This window comes from Anthonomus grandis, chromosome 22 (assembly GCF_022605725.1).
Source record: "Anthonomus grandis grandis chromosome 22, icAntGran1.3, whole genome shotgun sequence".
Lineage (NCBI taxonomy): Eukaryota > Metazoa > Arthropoda > Insecta > Coleoptera > Curculionidae > Anthonomus > Anthonomus grandis.
The window spans coordinates 41,512,595-41,536,098 of NC_065567.1; the positions used below are offsets into that span (position 1 = coordinate 41,512,595).

A 23,504-nucleotide genomic window follows, 5' to 3' on the forward strand; every position below is an offset into this window, starting at 1 on the left:
TACCATTTGCTGGAATAATAATTTAATAAATACTAAAGAATTAACCTACTAACGGAGATGCTTTTATTAAGAATTTTTTAAATCTTTGCAGTGTTATAAATGGTGAAAAAATTAATATCTATATTCTGCTATTAGACGGTTTTTCTTTAGCTGTTTTGTCATCTCTGACCATGGTTGGAACAAATAGTTTATCACCATGTAATTAAGGAAATGCAAACAATAAATATTCAGTAAACACAAGTTTATTTTATTAGTTAATAAAATTATAATAACAATGTTATACAAGTATTCGTACAATACTGGCCTGTAAAAACATATTAAACAATATTTATAGCTTAAGTAACAGTAAATTTGATGTGTAAGAGTACAGCTATAATTGAATAAAATTATTCATTTATGACTAGCATGGCACCTAACAAACAAGCCCACCTTCTACAGTCGACTACTTGAGATTTTTACCCCGCTTAAGGATTTGACCATAAGTATTCATTTAAAATAATACACAGGGTATACCGCAACCGTTCCAATGAAAAACCAAGTACAAACTTACATCTTTAAAATTTATAGAATTTTGCAATTTTCTATATTAGAAGAAGTAGGGTGAGATAATAAGATTTGATCAATTAATTCCTCGCATATACATTTGTAACGTTACTACCTTGTCTGTAAGGTAATTTGTTTTTATTAAATGCAGGGCTGGTATTAGGGATATTACATTCTAGATTCTCTATAATAGTGCTATTATTTTTACTAAATGAGAGCAACAAGAAATAACGCTCCTTTTGGGATTTGTCTTCTGAAGTTCGCAGTTTCTAGAGAAAGTGCAAAGTAGTCTAGGACTAAGTCGAATATGATTTACAGTCAAGAAAATAGTAGAATTTCGTATATTATGAAGATATTTTTAATTTAAGAAATTTAAATCTAAATTTCCTTAAGCTGTAATTTTTAGGAGGCACCTACAAATATTTTCTTGATTTCAACTACATCTATCAATCAATATCTATCACAACTAATCGTGTGATGTAATCGTCTTAAGAAAAATATAAAAATTAATTTTAAGATATTTAATTTTGCTTAAATTAAAGATATTTTATTAATAAAAAATTCAATCTAATATTTAGTAATTAGACGCCAATTGAGGTAATAAAATTTCTCTAAAAGATCACACACGGAGGATGCGGTCTCCCTCGTCAGACTGAGATCCGTAAAACGGCCGGTAAACCCTCTAAAGATGGACGCTTGGATGGATGTATGCTTCCATAGATGGGCCGTTTGCCTGTCTCACCAGACAACTATTGCACTTAAAGAAACACGAAATCGGGCTAGTGACAGGTGGACACTGCATTTAAGATGCCACCTTCACACCATAGGTATTATAGGTATTATAGTTCAAATATCTGTGTAACACCTACAGCTTACCCAGCAACATTAAGTCGTTCAAACCAAAATGCCTCATTGCTTTTTTCAAAGGTATTGGCCTTTGGTAACCCTCGGTGGAAGCAAGGCGGGTCAATTAGAAGCCCTATGCGCTGTAGAAAACAATGCATCCACAACGTGTCACTGTATGGTGTGCATTATATTCTGGAGGAATAATTGGACCGTTTTTCTTTAAAAACGAAGTTACGCAGTAACGGTGAATAGCGAATATAATCATGCTATGATAACACAGTTTCTTGTGCCTCATTTGGAAGCTATTGACCTTGACGGTATGTGGTTTCAGCAGGACCGTGCCGAATGTTATACCACTCGTAAAGCATTAACGATCTTGCACCAATCTGCTCCTCATCGGGCATTTCCTGATTTGGTGACCAGAGTTGTCCTCGACGATTCAACGCCTTTAGACTTCTGGTTGTGGGGTAGGATTATCTGAAGTCACAGGGTTATGCTAATAAGCTTCCAACCATCGAAGCATTTAAAACCGAAATTAGACTCTGCATCAATGATACACTTCCACATGTATACAATAATTGAAATTTTCGTTAAAAAAAGTACACATATGTATGTCACCAAAGCCGTGGTGGATTTAGAAGATGTTTTGTTTTATACATAAATCCCAAATGTATATTTTCTAAATCAATAAATATTTTAATGCTTTGGCTACAGAAAACCATGTTTTATTGAACACTGAAATCTTACGCTCTTACCAAAATATCCTTTATGTATAATTATGACATGGAAATAAACGAAAGAAGATTATTAATCAGAATATTAATTATTTTTGTTATGGTGTTTGTAATATAAGAACAACGTTCTAAATAACTATGGAGCAAATTCTCAATTCAGCCGCCATTGGAGATTCAGATTTTGGCTCTTTTAGGATTTATTTCAAAACGAGCCTAACAGCCTCTTTGGCTACCGAATATCTTACACTTCCATGTGTGCTCTTACAAGACCACATCTCACAAAAAAATCCTCCTTACGAAATACGAGTTTTTCACGTATAAGTAAACAGAAAATCATAATTAGAAAAATAATACATGAGCCTACAAAAAAGTATATTTGAAGGAGAGAAATATGGGCGGTGTCCTTCAAAAGTTAAACAAACCCCTTAAACTTTGACAGCACCTTTTTGACACACCAAATAGAGTCGGCATAGCAGGATGTTGCTTAGAATTACAAAAGTTTTACATGGTTTTCCATTGGAATGGCGAATTTGGGCTACTCTGGTATATATTAATAACTGTTGACTATGGAATAATGACTATGGTAACGACAAATTTAGTCCAGATTATTTTTTTTTTTATTTCAAAAGAAAGTATTTATTATTATTTACGATAGTACCCTGAATTTTGCATATCTACATGTAATTACTATGATACAAATAATTACTATGTTTACTTTTATTAATTACTAAACCTATCTACTAAAATATACAGAAAACGGTTAGTTGCGTGTTAGGCACTGAATAGAAAACGGGATAAAAACAATTATGTACGTAATAATATAAAAAACAAATATAGAGCTTTTAATATGCGTATGTTTATAACTATATTTCAAAATAGAAGATATTAATTTTATAAAAATATATTAATGTCTAATTTATTAAATTTGATTATCATAAAATTTGAAAAAATAATTAAGTGACATACCTAGTCATATTTATTTAATATAATCATATCAATATTTTAAAATTATGTCTATTTTTTAATCGGTAACATTTTCGCTCTTACCACATAATTTAACGCTTGACATACATATCGCAACCCGAGTATTAATGAGCTATATATAGTGCAAGTCTACAATTTAGAACAAATTCAAGTATATTTATATTATCGAAAAAATCAGTATTTTTGTTTCTAGTAACATTTAACTGGTTTAAATTTATACAGGGTGATCCAATCATACATAACAAACATTGGGAATCTTCGCAAATTTTCAACTTTGAGATATTTTGTGGTCCCTTCAATTATTTACGGGAAGCATGCCTGGTATGCCTGCTTCAAAAATATCCAACTAGTTTTACCTCTCTGCGCCTCCAAGCGATCTTTGTAAGGCGTAACAATTAATATTCACGAAATGTGTGAATACTAGCAAACCTTTGGTGTGTAAATACCGTGCGCCTGTTTACTAGTATCTTTTTTGCGTCCATCGCATTTTGAAAAAAAAAACGGAGAAAAAAAATTGATACAACTTTGTATTAAATTTTACTAACTCGAAAAGAGTTATGCAAAGATTACCGAAATAACGCAGACAGTATTTGAAGATAAGAATATAAGCACATAAGTAAGAGAGTGGTATAAACGATTGAAAGATATTGATGTGTTGATAGTCATCCACGCTCTAGGCGTCCTTCGACAATAAACATTTAGATGCATCATCAGTTATATTTTTTATACAGTACCCTAGGAATGTTATCTTAAGTTATGAAAAGATTCTGTGACGCAACAAGAAGAAAACAGTCACGGTTTTAAGCAAGCGGTAATTGGCTGCTTTACCACGATACCGCGTCAGCAAATGCGATCTTCGTGCTGCAATATTGAACAAAATATGATACTTAACAGCTTCCTCAGCCTCCTTTTAGAAATAGCTTTCTGCGACGTTTGGCTGTTTCCAAAATTAAATATGCCGCTTAAATTACCCTGACTGTGATGTACAAACAAGGGACCTACTAACTAATGCGACGAACGCTTTAAGGGCGGTTTCGAGGATAGCTTTCACAGGTGTGACAGGTCTTAAGAGCATGATCAAATAAGAAGAATATTATACACATTACTTTGTCCTATATTTTTTTTGGATCACCCCATATTAATAAAAAAAAAACAATTAAAACAAAAAATAAATGTGTTCATTAAGTTAAATGTACAATTTCGCTCTGTATTTTGTAGATTTGTAGATTTTTTATTAAATATAATTTATATTCAGAAAATTTTGTTATAAAAATAAAATATTACCTAGTTAAACACTAACTACATTAAACTAAGTTTAATGGTACTTATTGGTACTATATGTACAGTCTTTGGTTACGCTCTAGACTTTGCTTTCCGGCCCCATAGTATTTTGATGACCGGAAAAAGAATTTTGAATGTTTACTAAATAGAGCGCTTGTAAATGCCCATAGTGTTTTTGGTACCATTCCGGAGATCTGCCCATAGTATCTACTCTTGACAAGTGAACAAGCTTTGATCGCCCCGAACCACAAGGCTCCACAAGATAACGTGAGGCTAGTACTAGACCTCTGCAGGAATTAGGCGCAGGCAAAGCTTCAGGGTACTCCACAGACGTTTCAACTAGCAGGCAACCATCCTTTGACAGATCGGTACGCCACGTACGCACTACGCAATACTCCTCGCTTGGACGGGGAGGTATGCTTGCTCGGACAAACTGAAAGACTTCACTTCGACAATCCAATTGAACAACGGTTTTTGCGGAGCGCAGGTTTGGGTCCCAGACGTACCTTTCTCGAAGTATTCGGTGAAGTACTTCTAAAGGAGGTGCATCTATCTCTGCGCTTACCTTCCATAATCGTAAAGGTATTCCATCTGCGACTTTCTTGTATGATACTTCTACTCTTGCGTGATGGCTTGGTACTGAATACCAGCCTCGTTGCTTTTCCTTTACCTCTTTAAGTAAATTTGCTTGACATTCACCTAAGTATTCCCGCCAACCTCCCCGCTCGCTTCCTAAGTCATTTAGTAGCTTCGCCTTTGTGACCTTGATCTCGTTTGACTTACATTGCTTAATAAAGTGTTGGGGTATCTAAAAATTTAAATTGGTTTAAAATATAAGTTATTTCCAAAAATATAGAATAATAATTTTAATTCAATTATCTTATTCGATTATGGTTAACTCGTTAAAAAATGGAAATTTAAAAACGATTGTGCTGATTCGCTCTGTTTTCTTGGTGAATGGAAATATGACATTAGTATAATCTACATATAGAATGACGTAGATTTTTTTGTATTTCTTTCTTTCGAATATGTTTCTATTTATCTCAGTATATCTGACCATCTCAGGTCTTGGGTGCGGAATTACCCATACATGAACACGTTACAGAAGGCAAATACTTAAGTTACGAGAACAACAATGTTTTACCGATTCTCCACTTGCGCTGGTCGCTTGGAGTGGAAATTTATTTTTTCGTAGTGAACGGTGACGTTCATACGCTATTAAAAACTTTCGAATCCCACAAGCAGTCAGTCCTCTCTTTACATTTAATTTGAGTGAAACTCTAGTTAGCAGAGAGAGAGAGAGGAAGCGGGAGAAATGCTACCTTACTCTTTTTATTTTGTGGCAAATTTGTTATTACGAATTCGTACATTGATGTGTTTACCCAAGACCTGAGTTAGGCATAAACCTAACGTCACTTAACTTACCTTAAATAAATTATTAAAATTTGTTAGGAGAAAATGTAAGCAATCATATCCTGCTTTATTTTCTGCAAGCTCCTTGGGGTGAGGAGATCCAACATTTTGCTTATAGACCTGAGAGTAGTGAAAAAGTGATGGAGCAAAACACATGGCAAGGTTACTCTCATTCATTTGGTTGACCCCAGATTGCTTAGAAATTGTGAGTAGAAAGTAAAGAAGTGCTTCGACTACTTCTAGGTGCTCGTCTGGCATAAGTAAAAGTGCCCAAAGAACCGATTCTCGAAGAAGCTGAGGTTGAATATCTAAAAATGATATTTTGAGAATGTGAGAAAAACATACAAGTCTGATTACTACATAACTTTTAAGACTCTTGAAGCAAAAAACAAAAAGGTATACAGCATATCCCAAAAATATACCGACAAACTTCAAGAGGTGGTAGAGGACATCAAAACAAATATTTTTGGTACTATTATTTTGCTCATTAACTGAATCGCTCTTTGCAGTACAGTTTAATCATTATTTTGTTTATTAATAAATGAATTATTATTTACAATAGTTGCTCAAAATGCCGACCACTAGCTTCAACGCAAAGATTGAACTGGGTCTTGAGGGTGACTTGGGTCATTGAGTCGCGAATTCTTCGGAACATTCTGGGAATAGCTTCTACATAGGTAGAGCCAGCCATTATCCTGGCTAGCAGATGTTTGTCATTAGAAAAAGGAGTTTTGTAGGCTAAACTTTTTTAATAACTCTTAAGAAAAAAATCTAGTGGGTTGAGATCACTAGAACAATTATTTTCTACCAAAGATCCCAGCCCAGATGTTTACAGAAAATTGTTGGTGGTGACTTCTATGGGCCACAGCGTGCATATTTTTATTTTTATTGAATTAACCATCGCGCGTAAAACATGCCTCATCTGAAGACAATATTCTTTAAAAATTACCGAATACTCGAATAACTCGATGTACCGAATTCCTAAAAGATCCTATCTGGTGTGCAATTATACGAAAACTTGTAGATTAGTTACGGAGTGGTGGTTACAAGGTGTAATACTTCTTCGTCAATCTGAACTGTACGAGCTATTCTTGGGCGACCAGTAATACCAGGACGTCTTAATATTCCAGTCTCTCCGAGGCGATCCTGACGATGGATAGAAGAAAATATTGTATGATGAGGTTGCTTACAAATTGGATATCTCTTGATATGAGTGAGCTGCTTTTCTTCCAGTGCACAGAGCTGCAGCGTAAGCCAGATGCATATCGGCATTATATTCTTCAAATGAAAATTTATTTGCCATTTTAATACAAATTTTAAATTAATGCAAGTTGATGAAAATGTCAACTAATTTAAAAAAATAATGTTTCTGACGATCCTAAGCTGCGAATGTTCGGAATGCACTGTAAATAGCGATTCAGTTAATGCGCAAAATAATAGCACCAAAAATAGTTTTTCTGCTCTAGAGCCCAAACGACTTATTTGCGGTCCTATGGCAAAATGGACCTATGGACCTATGACTAGAAAAAATATTTGTTTTGATGTCCCCTACCACACCTTGAAGTTTGTCGGTATATTTTTGGGATACCCTGTATAGCCTATACTGCTAGTTACTATAGGATTCGTTAAAATTCTAGTAATTAAGTATCTTTAATGCAAAAATACTTATTAACGACAATATGTATACTTACATTGGAAGATAAGAATGAAGGTCTCGGACATTTTGTTAGTTAGAAGTCTTTCGGGTAGATCTCTGAAATATTGCTTTATCATATCAGCTACATCATACGATTGCTGAGTAGAGTAATCAACACAATTACTAGTTTCAACAACATTTCTTAAGGCTTGAATCCTCGATTTAACTCCCGGCTTTCGAAAAATCCCAACATGATCGGCGGCGTTTTGCTGTAACCAGTGTAACGCCTCTTCAATATTCCTTGGTAATACTTGGCCCGTTCTTTGTAATGTTATTGTCAGTGGTACGCCAAATACGTTTTTATCTAAAAATATTGCAATTCATAGAACATACATGCTGTGTTAATTTGCGCTGTTAGAAATGTTAACTAAGGCTACTTACCTTTGTAAGCAGGCCCCTTTATTTTTCTAATAAGTTTTGGTAAATCCCAGTTTCGGCCTGTTCTATGAGAAGGACAATGTTTTTCCATTTGAGCAGTAAGTTTTAGCAGCGCAAGCTTCTTTAAAATTTGGAATTGAGTTGCTGAAACATTATGTAAACAAATTTCAACCCCTGACTCCTCAGTAGCTTCATCACTGACATTAAATTGCCCAGCTTCTGTTTCTGATGCCACCTTATGCCATATTACCCTTAAAATAAGAATATCCATATGAGCTAAACATAACTTTTTTAAATATAATAATTAGCATATTTATATCAGTTAAACGTAATAACTTTTTGAAACTCATTTTGCTGATCTTAGACTTACCTATCTACCGCTGGTGGAGCTACCCAACCTTCACTTTTATCAAGACTTTTGGTTCTCACCCTACTGTGATGGTGAGGTGTAATTTCAGTGTCAGAAATATGATTTAGCTGTAAAGTTTTTAAACTTCCTATCGGTGAAACTGATTCTAAAGTAGCATCTCGCTCGCTTAAACATGCTCCATCTTTACGTCGTCTGAATTTACTAGATCCCGCTCTACGTAACCGTTCCTTTGGCGATTGTGTGCATTTTTCAAAAACGTCATCTTTATCTTGACTTGACAAACTACTAATTTCCAGTCGCTTACTGATATCCTCAATATTAACTGAAATGAAATTATATTAATATTTAGTGTCCATATTCTAAAATTCTAGGACAGATTAGAGTTTTGTTCGAAAGTGTGGACGAAAATTAAGAAAAAAACTAATTTCACTACACAGTAGATTTTAATTAAATATTTGTGGTTACATCCATAGAGAGCCCAAATTAATAACATGGGAATTGAATCATAGGGAGCAGTGTATATTTGCAACGCATCTATACGTAAGGAGCATTCATACACAAGCGATATTCATATTTGTGGTTTTAAAATCCAGACAGACTTAATTCAAAGGCGTCTTTTTCTTATCCCATGTTTATCCACTCCTGGTGTAGACCTCTTCCAAACCTTTCCACGCTCTTCTATCCCTAGCAGTTCGGATCCAATTCCTTTCTGCAACATTTTGGATATCGCCTCTGGGGTCTACCGATGCTTCGTTTGGTCTCTCTTGAGTGCCACATGATTATCCTTTGTGCTCATCTTTGGTCATCCTGTCTTGCTATATGACTAGCCCATCTCCATTTCAGTTGTACCTCAACATGTTGGAGGTTGTGTTAGCCTTAGAAGCAGTAATCCAGAGGGTAAAGAAAATTAAACATTTTAAGGTAAGATAAGATTTTCATGGAAACCTTAGAACTTAAAAAACATTTTCTTCCTTAATAACACAAAATAGCATGAAAAAATAGAAAAAATAGAAACAGAAACAAAAGTAAGAGAAATGGAGATAAGATGAGGATATAAATAGGATAAGATAGGGAGAGTTCAAGTAAATCGGGATGAGATTACATAAGATCAAAAGATATTGAGACAGATGTGAAGAAATGACAAGAAAAAACATTTTTTCCTAACGTAGTCTTCAAAGCAGTGCCGTACTTGCGGGTTATATTAAATTTTGTAATAAACTTATTATTACTACTGTGGCTATTTGTCTGTCTCTTAAGGGGTTACGCCATCTCGGAGAGAGGTGGGGAGAGACCGGTCTTGGAGACCGAGGAATGAAGATCTATGACTGATGTCTGGATTGACAATTTTTTTTACAAAAAACACAAACCACTAAAAGAAATTGTATTTTGGTATTTCATTGTTGATACATTTCTGTTATAGCCCTCTCCATTGCATGTTGGGTGGTGTGCAGCCTATTGGAAAATTTGAGGGTTATTGCCATTGTCTCGAGTACACCGGCATCATACAGGAGTCAAACACTTTCCTTTTAAAATTTATAGGAAATTCATGAGATTTAAGGATAAATCCTAGTTTGCCAAAAGCTGCCCAGGAGGGGGCTTCTAGTGATTTCAGAAGATTGATTTTCTTTGCCAAGCTAAATTTTCTGGCCTTAGTAAATATATTCTTCTACGGAGGGCTTAGTCGTTAACAGTTACCTGGATATCTTCTGTACTTGATATCTGTATGATGTTTCTTAAGTTCATTTTATAGCGATGTTCCATAAAGTTCCCAAAGCATGGTTTTAAGCTCTTCGCCTGTGTTGGCAATGACCCAAATATCGTCGGCAAATCGTAAATGGTTTAGACGCACTTCATCAATATTAATTCCGTATCCTTGCTGTGAAGTCAAGGGTAAAAAGTTTTAGTAAGATGGTGTCTCCCTGTTTTACTCCTCTTTTGATGGGAATCTTGCCTGTTTTTAAATCTTCATCTATTTCTACACGAATGGAAGCGTTATTATAGATGTTTGATAAGGCGTGAGTATTTAGGGTCGATCCTTGCGTTGTCTGTCTTTTTCAGTAAGAGTTCTAACTCTCTGATAAATATATATTTTTGTTTCTGTCCCCTTTCTTATCTAATAGCATGACTTTTGACTGCATTTTGCCACTTAATTGGGATTTTCCTTCCATTAAATATTCATTAAGCAATAACCTTACATGCTCCCTCAGTGTCTCATCTATTTTGATAATTTCGATTTGATTTGATCTTCTCCTGGACTTCTTCTGTCTTTTATTTGATGTAGTGCTGTTTCCAATTCTCCTATATTTATTTCTGGGACCTCTTCAGATCCTACATTTTGTATTATTTTCCTGTCGTATTGATGGCCCTAGAACTGTAGAGACTTTTGTAGACATCTTAAACAGCAGTCACCATCTCCCTATGATCGCTAAATACCTGTTTGTTTTTTACTATTCATTTTTGCTAGTTTGGATCTTAGAACTTTTACACTTTTATTAACTTCGATTGGCTTTTTAATTGTTATGGTTTCTTAGATCTTTTCGGATGTTTCTGTTTGTTTCTTTGCTAAGATTTTTAGATTCTTGCTTTTATCGATCCATTTATTTCTTTTCGATTTTACTCAAATGTCCCCTTTGTTTGAAGCAGATACTATTTGAGTATAAGTTTGTCTATTCCTGGTGTAAGTGTTGATGGAGTCACCTGGTTTAGAATTTGACATACGTTGAAAAGTTGCTTTGTTCCAACTCAAAGCTTTTAATGTTGCATATTTTTGTGTCCGTCTCTTATTTCTTTCGAATCTTGTATTAATTTTTTATGATTAATCGGATTATTCGGTGGTCGCTGCAAATAACAAATCGGTTTAAAACTGTCATGGACATCTGGAAGTCAACATCCTAGAATATATCCTTTTTATTCATCAGGATATATTCAATTTCATTCCTAACTTCACCGCATAGGCTTCTCCAAGTCCATCTTCTCTGTAGAAACTTTCGAAAAAACGAATTCCTACAGTATACATTTTCATTTCTGTACTAGTTTATTAGTACATCTCCTCTTCCGTTTCTCTGACCAAGGCCACACTTGGGATATCGTCACTGGTGTTTTGGACGATCTGAGAATTAAAATCCCCCATAATTATAGCGTACTTCGCGGTACTCGTGGTTTTTTGTTTAATAGAAATGTCTTCATATAGCTGTTCGATATATTCAACATCAGAGGTACTATTTTTGAAGGTGATAGACAATGGTACAGTGAAAGCATCTTGTCGAACTTGCATTGTCTTATTTATTTAATGTAACACGACGTTTCGGTTGGTAAGTATCTCCAACCGTTATCAAGTGTAAACTGACAGCAAACTACTATTCTATAGGCTTATATACTAGATGTGTGCAGCGATGTGGAAAGGAAAGTCATCCGTAAAAAGAGTTGGGGGGAGGACACGCCTCTCTCTAGATCCTACACTGTCCTGAGAGTAGAGGCTTCCAGATGTTGGGTACATCGACGCTTGGCTGGCTGAAGATCCCCTGATTCTGTGAAATGAAAACTGCCTCTACGAACTTCCTCTTCCGCCAGTGCTGTTCCTTGTGCAGAATCTTGACTTCTGACCAATGGATATTGTGTCCATTATACCACGCGTGCTCTGCTATTCCGGATTTGGAAACCTCTCCTCTTTGGGTCCAGCTGCGATGTTCCTTCGCTCTGACTTCTAGGGGGCGCTTCGTTTCACCTATGTATGAGTCACCGCACTCATATGGGATCTGGTAGACGCAATTTTTGGTATCCAACAGGCCATCTGGTTTGGTCTTTGATACCACGCTTCTGATAGTGGTGCTACCAAATGCAGTTCTAATATTCTTCTGACAGTGGTGCTAGATCTAAAGGCAGTTCTAATATTGTACTTGCTGGCAATGCGTCGGATTTGTTCCGATGTACCCCTAATGTAAGGTATGGGTAGAAGTCTGGTTGTCGTGGTGGCCTCGTCTCTGATTGGATTTGGACGCGTCCTTTGGATGGTCCTACTTATTAGCTTCTTTGGATATCCATTCTGTTGTAGGTCTTTGTAGATGGTATCCACTTCAGTCTTGAGTTCCTCGTCGCTTCTACAGATGGTTCGAGCTCTATTGTAGAGGGATGTTATGATGCCTACTTTGGTGGTTGCAGGATGGTTGGACTCATAGTGAAGATACTGGCCCGTGTGTGTTGGTTTTCTATAAACTGAAGTTCGTAGATTTCCACCGACCTTTTTAACGAGGACATCTAGGAAAGGTGGAGCTGAGTCCTTCTCTGTTTCCATCGTGAACTTGATTGTTGGTCTGAAGTTGTTGAGGTGAAGCAGAAAATCCTGAAGTGCTTTTTCCTCTTTATCCCCGATGATGAAGGTGTCGTCCACATATCGAAGCTTGGGTTTGCAATGGGAGGCATCTATTGCATGTTCCTCGAACCATTCCATGAAGATGTTTGCTATTACTGGGGAAAGAGATGAACCCATTGGAAGTCCTTCGTCTTGGGCGTAGAATCTATCCTTGATCTGAAAGTAAGAATTACGAAGACAGATCTCCAAAAGTTCCATCACCCCGTCCAGAGGCAGTGTGGTCCGAGTTGAGAAAGCTACATCCTTGCTTAGTTTGTCTCGGATGATGTTAAGAGACTCTCCTATGGGTACATTGGTGTAGAGACTTTCGACATCAAAACTCATCAATCTGTCATTGGTCTCGACTTCGATCCCTCCAAGAAGGTCTACAAAGTGGGCAGAGTTTCGCACGAAAGACGCTGCGTTTCCCTGGATCGGTCTAATGATCTCCAATAGGAATTTCGAGAGTTCTGATGTCGGCGAATTTCTAGAGCTCGTGATGGGCCGCAGAGGCATTTGCTCCTTATGAATCTTGGGTAGTCCGTATAGGTGTGGAGGTTTGCTATAATGTGGTGTCAGCCTAGAGCGTACCGCATCCGACAATGTTGAGGAGTACTTCTTAAGTGCTCTGTAAATTCGACCTTCTATGGTTGTCGTCGGATCCTTAGATAGTAGCCTGTATTCGCCTTTGTTCAAAACTTCCTCAACCTTGTTTTCGTAGGTTTCCAGGTCCATAACCACAGTTGCATTGCCCTTATCTGCAGGAAGAATTTTGATGTTCTTTTCACTTTTGAGATTCCTGAGAGCTGTTTCCTCTTCTTTGCTGATGTTCTGCGAAGGTTTCTGTTTTTTAAGTGAGTCCAGAGTAACCCTTACCTCGTGTCGAAATTCATCGGCCTCAGGACGTGGTAGGTGGATTGATTCTACTGAAGACACTATGTCTATAAAGGATGGTTTTGAGGATATGGCGAAGTTTAGTCCTCTGTTTAACACTTTTTGTTCAGCATCGGTAAGGGTTCTTTTTGACACATTAATGATGGTGGCGGGGAGGTTAGAGGTTGGTGCTGGTTGAGTCCTGTTGGTTCGTCTGGATTTAAGATTTGGAGTTTTGAAAGGTGGCCTGCTCTTAGCTTTTCTCTTAGTTTCTGGCAAGCGAAGTCTATTTTGTCAAAGATTGGTTGATAGTCTTCCTCCAATGTAACTTCTTTGATTTCTTCGAATCGCTGAATGCATTCGATTTCTATTTGTGCTTTCTTCCAACGGTGGTAGCTAAGTTGAGATCGCAGCAGCTCCATACTAGCACGTTCAAGAATACGTTCTGATCTTCCACCTGGTATAGCGGTTTTGAGCCGTAGACCAGTAGGAATGACATTGGCGTCTCTCGTCTCTCGCAGGTAGCTGATGTGTTCCTCCTCCTTGATCATCTTTATAATACGTGATGACGGTTGATAACGGTTGGAGATACCTTGACCTTGATAACGGTTGGAGATACTTACCAACCAAAACGTCGTGTTACATTAAATAAATAAGACAATGCAAGTTCGACAAGATGCTTTCATCAGAGGTACTAGTTGAGGTTTACACCTGCACTATCTGTAAACTTCCAACAGGATGTACTCTGTTTTTTAGGCGTCTAACTCTGTTCCTCACCCCTATTTGACGGTATCAAACAGGTATGAGCCCCCTATTTGATAGTTGTGCTGATGTAATAAGTGCCCAGATTTGAGGGTGGTAGCTAATTCTCTATTTAGTCTTGTTTCACTAAGACCTAGAACGTCCCAGTTTTTGTATTACACTTTTTTTTCTAGTTTTTGCGTATGTTCTTGGAGCCTTAGCGTTCGGACATTATCATTATTCGGACAGCAATCATGAGTTTCTCGTTGCAAATTTGTGTTGGTTGTTGGGTGCATTTTTTTTCGCACAACTCTGTTACGGTTAAGACGCTTTCAATCGAAAAATAATTGAATTCTTTAGAAAATAGTTCGACGCAAGCTTCCAGGTGCCATTATTTGTTATAACGGCATTTGTTATATCATTTAGCTACCACGATCTTGTTACTTAACACCTTTGATTTTTTTTCTTTCAACCGAGACACTGCATTTTCATTTCACCACTCACCAGAGGTACATAAGATCGTTCCTGATGCTGTAGCGGATCTTCATTTTTAGAAGACGTTTTGAAAAAGCCATCAGGATGTTCGGCGACACGTTGGCCATGTTTGGTTGAAGAGTTTGAGTGCGCCGATACAGATCCGCTAATGCGTCCATATAGTTAAAACATTATATTTAAATAATTAATCGCTGTTTAAGATCTCTACTAGACATCGTTCTCAAAAGTTGCGTATTCGTTATTGCATTCGCGGCCATAAAATATTCAGTTAATCCAAGGCCTAAAGGTCATGAAAGTCGCCGACTGTTTGGTTTGGAATTATTGGAATCTCGCAGATCACGTCAGCACCTTCATCTTCGTCGACTTCATGCTTAGATGTTATGGTACTTTTCATAATAGTCTAGATCTTTCTTGTTCACCACACGTAAATATTTATATTGATTTCATAACATGTAGAAAAAAAACAATAATTGATTCGTTTTTTTTTTCGTAATACACATGGCTCGACATCCTCATGTATATTTAAACTTACTGTTCTTGAATAATAATGACTTTTTTGAATTTGGCTGTAAATCTTACGCTCACTCAGTTGTAAACAGAATGTTACGAATAACCAATCTAAGAGCATCTTGAATGATGACTTACATCTTTAAGATAATTAATCAACTTAAGATAATTCTTTGCTGCCTAGGAAGAGAATAAAATAGAATTCTGTCAGGGAGAGCGTACACCATTAATTTGAAGTACACAATAAATTTCGTGATATTTTCTTTCCATATCGTGGTTTTACTCGAAAATTATAGCATCAATAGAAAACAAATTAAAAAAAAAAACCATACCTTGATGATTAAATTGTAAAAAAAGCAAAATAAATGTTTGGTACTTACTTGGACCTGTACAGGTTCTACTCCATCTGCGCACATCGCGTTGATAGGTCCAATTTTCGCTTAATGCGCAGTGCTCATCATCAGATTCATCGGTATGTGTTACACGCTGCTGGTGTAAATGTGCACAACTATTAAGTATTTGTAATCGCCGAAAAAGTGAGTGCAATACGTCGCTGTCTAATAAGGGATGATCTTGGGCTGCTTGGGAAATGTCGATAGGAAATTGCATATCTGTCGAGGTAAATTATGAATGCATCAAATTGTCATTTGAAAGTGTGATATAAAGAATTTTATAAACATAAAATTCTCTACATATACATTTTATAAGAAAGCACGATGGCTGAGTCGGAACATTTTTAATGCATATACTTCTTAATTTATTGCTAGTTTAATAAATCAGGTGACATATTTTGCTTAGACCTGAGCATTATCTATCCTAAATATTGCAAATATTTACAGCTCCGTTATAATAAAGACAATGTAAAAAAGACACTTAACTATTTATTTCAAACATTGTTAAATATACTTTTCAGTCACTAATGTTTATAAAGCAAGGTCAAGAGAAATATGTTATAAAGTGAAAACCGTGGATTTCTACCGAGCTGAACAGAAAGGAGCTAGCAAAATAGACGGAAAGATAAGGCAAATGTTAACAATATCATTTTTATTCTTCACAACTTTATGTAAAGTTAGGTCCCCTAAGTAAAAGTCACTTTTATTTGTCATTTTTGTTACACAGCATATCATCATCAGATATTTCATGAATATTTAAATTTGAATTTAAACGTTAAGGCTTGACAATGACAATAAGATATTAAGGAAGAAGTCCATTCTCAAGTGGAGTCAATATAATATCGAAAAGCTAGTAGGGGAAGTCTTTTCTCCACAAATAAAACGCTAATCCTCTGATTTCAGGAGTGATGCATTTCGGCAAGTGTTCTTGCCATCATCAGACTTGGGTTACTTAACACATACACAAATTCAAAACAATAAGCTTGCACTGACGATGCTTAATTAGATCTTCTACAACGAAGGCTTACAGCTATTACGCCAAGTTGTTTTTTTCACAGTATGGTTTAAGGAACAAATTAAAGTGCTAGAGGCATCAGGTCTCTCAAGCATCTGCACACGAGCATCGAACCTACTTTTGTGAATTGCAACCGAAGGCTGCAATTCACAAAAGTAGGTTTGACGAAGTGATTGACGATGGTGACACATGACTTTGCAGACATGGTAGGTAACTGGAGAGTATCGAATGACATAATTACCTCAGATCTTCGAATGATTCGATACGAATTAGAGTCGAACGAGATGATTGCATCGCATAGAAGAAATCCACGGAGCATGGATGCCACCTACATAGAAGAGTCTGGAAAAAGTGTCTAAGATCTCAGGCAGGCCGATACTAATCAAAGAAGATTTGGAAACAAGGGTAAATGAATAAGGTTAACTACTCAATCAAGCATTTGAGACAGCATGTCCTCTGAGAAAAGAAAGTGCCCGCAAGGTAACCATAGTGGAACGAGGCCCTAGATAAATTCAAAAGAGAGACTAGGAAGGCCCATCACCGAGCACTTTGCAGAGAATCTCAAGAGGCTTAAGATGAGCATAAAGAGGCGAAAAATGGCTTTAAGAACGAGGTGAGAAGAAATAAAAGAGATAGCTGCCAGTTCGTAAAATATGTAAAGGTTTAGTAGTAAGCTGAAAACGATGCGTGGTTCCGCCAGACCTGTTAAACTTCTCAGCTCGGATAGAAGACGTGAAATAGGCTCTTTAAAGATAGGAAATAGCTGGACAACTACTAAAACATCTCCTCGTGACTCACGTCCCAGGAGAGGGCGATGCGGTTACGGATTTGGTAGCGCTATCAAATGGGTAGTGAGTGCATTTTGTCCATAGAAGGCAGCTGGATCAGACGGAACAATCCCAAAGATGCTGCAGTCGGGCATGGATGTAATCTTTCCTCAACTAAACGATATTTTCCGAGCCAGCGTAGCAATGGGATATGTACCGAAGACATGGAGAGCGGCGAATGTGGTCTTTATCTCCAAAGTGGGCAAAAAAGGGGGATGATTGAAAAACATTTAACTGAGCTAATACTGATGGCAAATGCACTTCATAGAAATTAACACGCGTACACCAAAGGGCGGAACTCTACACGTCGTAGTTGAAAAAGCGCAGAGGGCCATAAAAAATCAGGAGGTTGCAGTACCACTCTTCTTTGATGTTGAAGGTGTCTTCGATAAGGTAAAAACCAAGGAGATGTGCGGGGCCCTAGAGGCCAGAAACAAAACCGGCTTCATTGGTCGGTTGGGTCAGATCAGCGCTGCGAGAGAGAACTGCCAGCACAGCTCTGGGAGATCAGCGAGCAGAGTTTGGGGTGGATGACTGCAAAGAAGTTGCCTTGCATTAAAGATTTGGTGTCCGATCATGGACAAACTCGTAAGGCAGCTTGAGCAGAAAGGGGTTCACCGCGTAGATTTACGAAGATGATGAAATAGTTACAGGTAAATTCATTGAGGTAGGGCGTCGCATGCAGAACTTTTGCAGGATCACATCAAAACTGGTGCATGAAAACGGGCTTCTCTGTCAATTCTGATAGAACAGGGCTCATACTTTTTATGAAAAGGAGAAATCTTGCAGGTCTTAGGTCGCCATTAATGTACTAGAAACCTCTGCAAATAAAGGAAGAGATGCACATGTGCAGCAGCTCACATGGAGTTCACACGTCACCGAGATAGTCCACAAAGGAATTGCCATTTTGTGGCAAGTTCAAAAAGTAGTTGGTAGGATGTGGGGTATAAAATATCCTACACTTTCTATATACCGCTGTCACCTAGAGTAATGTACGGCTCGTTGTCTAGTGAACGGCAACAAACAGGTCTTCAAATGCTGAAAAACTAGCTAGACTGAAAAGCATTACGGGTGCGGTGGGTGAGAACCACACCAGGTGCAGCGCTGAACATCCTCCTAGATTCGGCGGAACTCCCACTGTGGAATCAGGGAGGCGCTGGCATCTTGTGTAAGGATGAAGATTAGCGCCATATGGCAGAATCAACCTGGGGTAGTAGGGCATACATTCATCACCAAATGGGTGGAGAAGGAAATGCTAATTCTGCTGCCTCTCAATGCAAAGACAGATGACACTGTATGGTTCCTTTAAGGTCGACATAGCAAGCAGCAGATAATGGCCCAAGACAAAGACTCGATCTCGAATAAGATTTTGGTTTAAGATATTGGATAAAGAATTTGCAAATGTAATACACAGACGATTCAAGAATGGCCCATACAGGGATGTTAAGAGCTGGAGTGTATCCAGCGACTGGAGGTGACTATAAGGGAAATAAATAAAAACGGCTCGGAAACGAACATAATCATTTACTCTGACAGCTTGGCTGTCTTAAAGGCCATCCAATACCAGTTCCACACGTACCATACCCTGAACACGTACTGTAGGGACTGTATTGAGTACCAAGACACAGCGGAGTAGAGGGCAATGAGCGAGTGGCGAATTCGACAGGTTTGGATCAGCTCTCCCACAGATCAGTCCCGAGCTCTACCTTGGACTAAGTAAGAGACACATTTCCCATATCCTGGACAACTGGGCATGGGAAAAGACTAGAGAAAATTAAAGTAGGAACAGCGGGCGAAGCGCTGCTATCAAATCCAACTAATGCTAGAATAGCCTAACTGCTATTCCGGCTCAGAGATATTATAGCAGACTCAACCGACATCTGCATATGTTAGGCGTGGTGCCCAGCTCGCTGTGCACTAGTTGTGCCTTGGTGGAGGAGACGCCATATCATTTTATAGGAGAATGCGAAGGGTGGCCAAGCGTGGGTTTCCCCTTCCTGGCATAAGAGAAATTACAGGACTTTAACTGGGAAGCCCTGCTCTTCTTCATTAGGAGCACGGGGTGCCTGCTTAGGGAGACTGGGGAAGATGTTCAGCGGTAATAATAGGGTTTCGGTGATACGCTGAAAGGGACCCGCCGGACATTGTTCCCCACCATTACTACTACTAGTAGATAAAGATATACTCTCAATATACTGACCCAGTTTGAGTATATCTTAGCCTTCACTAGGTTGTAACAAAATCCTACTTATGTAGTACTTCCCACTTCGATTAACCAACATCAGATTTTCAAAAATATATGTGGAAAGTACAGTAAGAGTCTATGCAATAACCTGTGTATCCAAATTCTTCACAAACTATCAAAACTTTTCCTTACACATCTGTTTGTGTACAATTTGAGTACAAAATTTCGAAAGGCCGCTTCAAAAACATCTCTTATCGAGAACATTTGCTAGAATCTTGAAATTAAAGAGATTTTTGGATAATTTTCTGCTAAGATAATCAATGTGTTCACCCTTTTGTATTCTGAGCACCAAGTGTACGCCAATAAATCTTACAACACTCACATCATCAGACTGAGTTCCCCTGAGAGAAAAACAATGATTGTCTTTGCTTAATTGAGCAGAAGTTTGTCTACGCAAAATCATTCCGTGATCAATGTCCCAATATGGAACTCCGAAAGAGTTTCCAAATGTATCCCTTTCAAAGAGACTATAGTGTCATCGGCGAAGAGTGCGTATTTGGCATTCGATTCAACACTTGTAAGATAAATAATGTATTTTAAAAATAATATGAATTCAAGGGAATCCTCAGATTGTATCCTGGTTTCGAGGTCTGAGCGAATTAAGCTTACTGATCATACAGTTAAACGCCTTACTTAAGTCACAAGACACAACCGAAACACACATAAATCAATTGAATCACAAATCGATCATATATGAATTATTATATTAAAATTTATTACATAAGTAAAACTTTCTTTGGAACTAGCAATATTTTTACCAATATATTAATATATGTAGCGTATTTTCGGTTTTATAGCTATAGCTTTCCTTTATAATAGAATTAAAAATGTACAATATTTTGAATTAATTCTAGATCGCATTTATGAAACTAAATAAAATATAATGATTTGGTAAATACACTAATCACGTTTTTACCTTCGTACATCTGTGCATATTGTGGAAATCCGGTCGCACGCAGCCATTTGCACGCCTCAGCTGCTTCAATTTCTAAAAGAATTAGACACATTATGTTGATTTTTTTAAATTTATATTTCAACCTAAGCTAAAATAATCGTTAACTACGAAATATACAACTACGGAAGCTTTTGACGGAGGGAAAAAACTACAAGTTCGTATTCATAATTGACTTTTAACGGTTATTGAAAGCATATCCATTCTACAATCTAAATAAAATTTTGTACAGTGGCCACCTCGCCATTCCATACATTTAGTTATTTTAATTTTATTGTCATAGGTTGTTAATTTTATTGTCATAATTATTGTTTTTCTAATTAGTATTAGTATCACAATTAGAATTTTTTTTAACTTTTTAACAAAATTGTATGTATAGTTTCGTTTGTTGTACCTTTTAACTTTGACTTATTGTTTGTTATGTTAACGTGTTCCTTTGAAAAGAAAAAATAAATTTTAGACTCTGATGATGATGATGAGTGAACTCATCGAAATGCATAACTCTTGACAAAAAGATTGGCTTTTTGGTTTGTGGAGAAAAGTCTTCCCGTCCTTCTCAACACGCTAAAATTTCACCATTGACTACGAAAGCTCTTACAATGACCAAAATGGAAAAGGACAGCCTTGCTGGATCAGATGCTCACATCAAACTCTACCATAGACCAAGACAAAATACCACCGACTTTCCCAAGAAAGGCTTTTGGGATATCAGTTATAGTCTTTTGTCACAGAGATCTTGCTGTGATCTTGAGAGATCAAAACCTTTCAAGGGCTTGAACACTAACAAGGCGCCGACCCTGCTTAAATACCGCCCATAGTATTAAAAAAGTATGCAGTTGTGCTGACATCACTGTTGTGCAACGTGTATTTTCTTTTATACAGAAGAGGTCTCTTCCCTGGAAACCGGAAACTGTGCGACGGATTCAACCGACATCCAAAAAAAGAAAAAAGGCGGGGCCCATCAATTACTGTCCAATTGCTTTAGTCCCAACAATTGCCAATGTAATAAAGGTAAAACGTAAAAGACGTTTCCCTCCCTGGTTTTCGGGGGACATAATTCGTAATATATATAACTTAGGAAAAAGCATTTCGTGATTCTAAGATTTCCAGGTCTAATCATCATCTAGGGGATATTTAGATCTCTGCGCAAGACAATTAAAGCTCTAACTGCACAAGCCTACAAAATGTACATTCATAGTATTGAGAACAAAATATTCTCCGATCCGAGCGAATTTTGGTCTTTTATTCGAAGCAAACGTAATAAGTCTCAAATGCCCGGCTCAATGAAGCTTTCTAACCAACCATACAATACGCCTGACAGCATTGTGTCAGCTTTTGGAGATTATTTCAGGAGCGTATACACGAACTCACTTCCCAGCGATCATCCTGTCGTCTCTGAACCTCCCTTAACTTGCATAAACGTCGTCGCGCTCGCGGCTACCGACTTCATAACGGCGAGCAAGTGTCTCAAAGGCAAAATGACCTCTGGCCCAGATCTAATTCCTAATTTTTTAGCTAAGGACTGCTCTGTTGCCACTTACAGACCCTCAGCTCTACATTTTTTATCTTTATCCTTAACACTGGTATTTTTGCCAATATCTGGAAGCAAGCCAAAGTTTGCCCTATCTTTAAAAAGGGCGTTGCTGGAACAATAGAGAATTATTGCCCTATATCCATTCTGTGCTCCTATCCATTCTGATTTCTCAAAGATATTCTAGTTGGCTCTTTATAAATTAATTTTTCCCAACGTTAAGTCCATGCTGGTCAACGATCAACATGGCTTTGTTTCTGGTCGATTATGTACTACAAACTAGCATTCTTCTCTCAGTTTGTGTGTGAAGCACTTAATGATAGAGATCAAATCGATGTTATCTACACAGACTTTCAAATTCAGACTTTGGATTCTCCGGTCGCTTGATAAAGCTCCTTAACTTCTATTTAGTTGACCACTCTCAGTTTGTAGTGGTCGAAGGCTAATTTAGACCTGTTGTTTTTCACCCACCTCTGGAGTTCCTCAGGGCTCTAACTTGGGCCCCCTTCTCTTTAACGTTTTCGCTAATAACTTGATCTCCACCCCCAATTGCTCTCGGTTAGCATATGCTGATGACCTAAAGCTTTTCCATAGGATTGACTCTATAGCAGATTGTGGTCAACTGCAAGAGAACATCAATACTGTACGCTATTGGTGCACTTTGAACAGGCTTAACCTTAATTTTTCCAAGTGTAATGTGGCCAGCTACTTTCGAATCAAAAGTCCAGTTGCCTTTAATTACTCAGTTAATGGAGAGTCTCTGGCAACGTCTACCTGTTTCAAGGATCTTGGAGTCACCTTTGACTAAAAATTTTCTTTTATCCCTCACATCGAAGATACTCTTTCTAGAGCTACTCGCATACTGGGCTTTATTATTAGAAATTGCAAACTTTTTTCGATTACTGCCACTGCCAAAACTCTCTACTATGCATTTGTTAGATCCAGGCTGGACTACAGCTGCCTCATTTGGTCTCCCAGTTACAACCAGCACATTCACCTATAAGAATCAGTCCAACTTTCAACAACTTAAATGTCAAACATTTAAGGATGATGGAGTCTATCCTCCAAGGGGTTTTGACCATCCCCTGCTGCTCTCTAGATATACTGAACAGTCACTTGCGAAGAGGAGAGAAATGAATTCGGTGAAATTCTTATTTAATTTACTTAACCACAAAATTGACTGCCCATTCCTTTTGCAAAGGATTTGCTTTCATAAACCACGCACAAGATCTAGACAGTGTCCAGCTTTTAACTTGGACACAGCCAGGTCCAACATTCTGTACCAGAGTCCTATTCACTTTATGTGTTAAAACTTTTAACACTATTGCTGATT

The 23,504-nt window shown here is 37.5% G+C and overlaps 1 protein-coding gene across 1 annotated transcript in view; it reads right to left on the minus strand.

The window, feature by feature from the left end:
- Positions 1–226: 226 nt before the first annotated feature.
- LOC126748530 (rho GTPase-activating protein 7) overlaps positions 227–23,504 on the minus strand; it is a 448,556-nt gene continuing 425,278 nt past the window's right edge. The window contains exons 8-14 of the mRNA XM_050457835.1: positions 20,605–20,676; positions 15,590–15,820; positions 8,246–8,567; positions 7,879–8,126; positions 7,493–7,801; positions 5,814–6,109; positions 227–5,196 (exon numbers count right to left, since the gene is read on the minus strand). Coding sequence (XP_050313792.1) covers positions 4,468–5,196; positions 5,814–6,109; positions 7,493–7,801; positions 7,879–8,126; positions 8,246–8,567; positions 15,590–15,820; positions 20,605–20,676 — 2,207 coding nt within the window. The 3' untranslated portion in view covers positions 227–4,467. The remainder of the gene's footprint in view (positions 5,197–5,813; positions 6,110–7,492; positions 7,802–7,878; positions 8,127–8,245; positions 8,568–15,589; positions 15,821–20,604; positions 20,677–23,504) is intronic.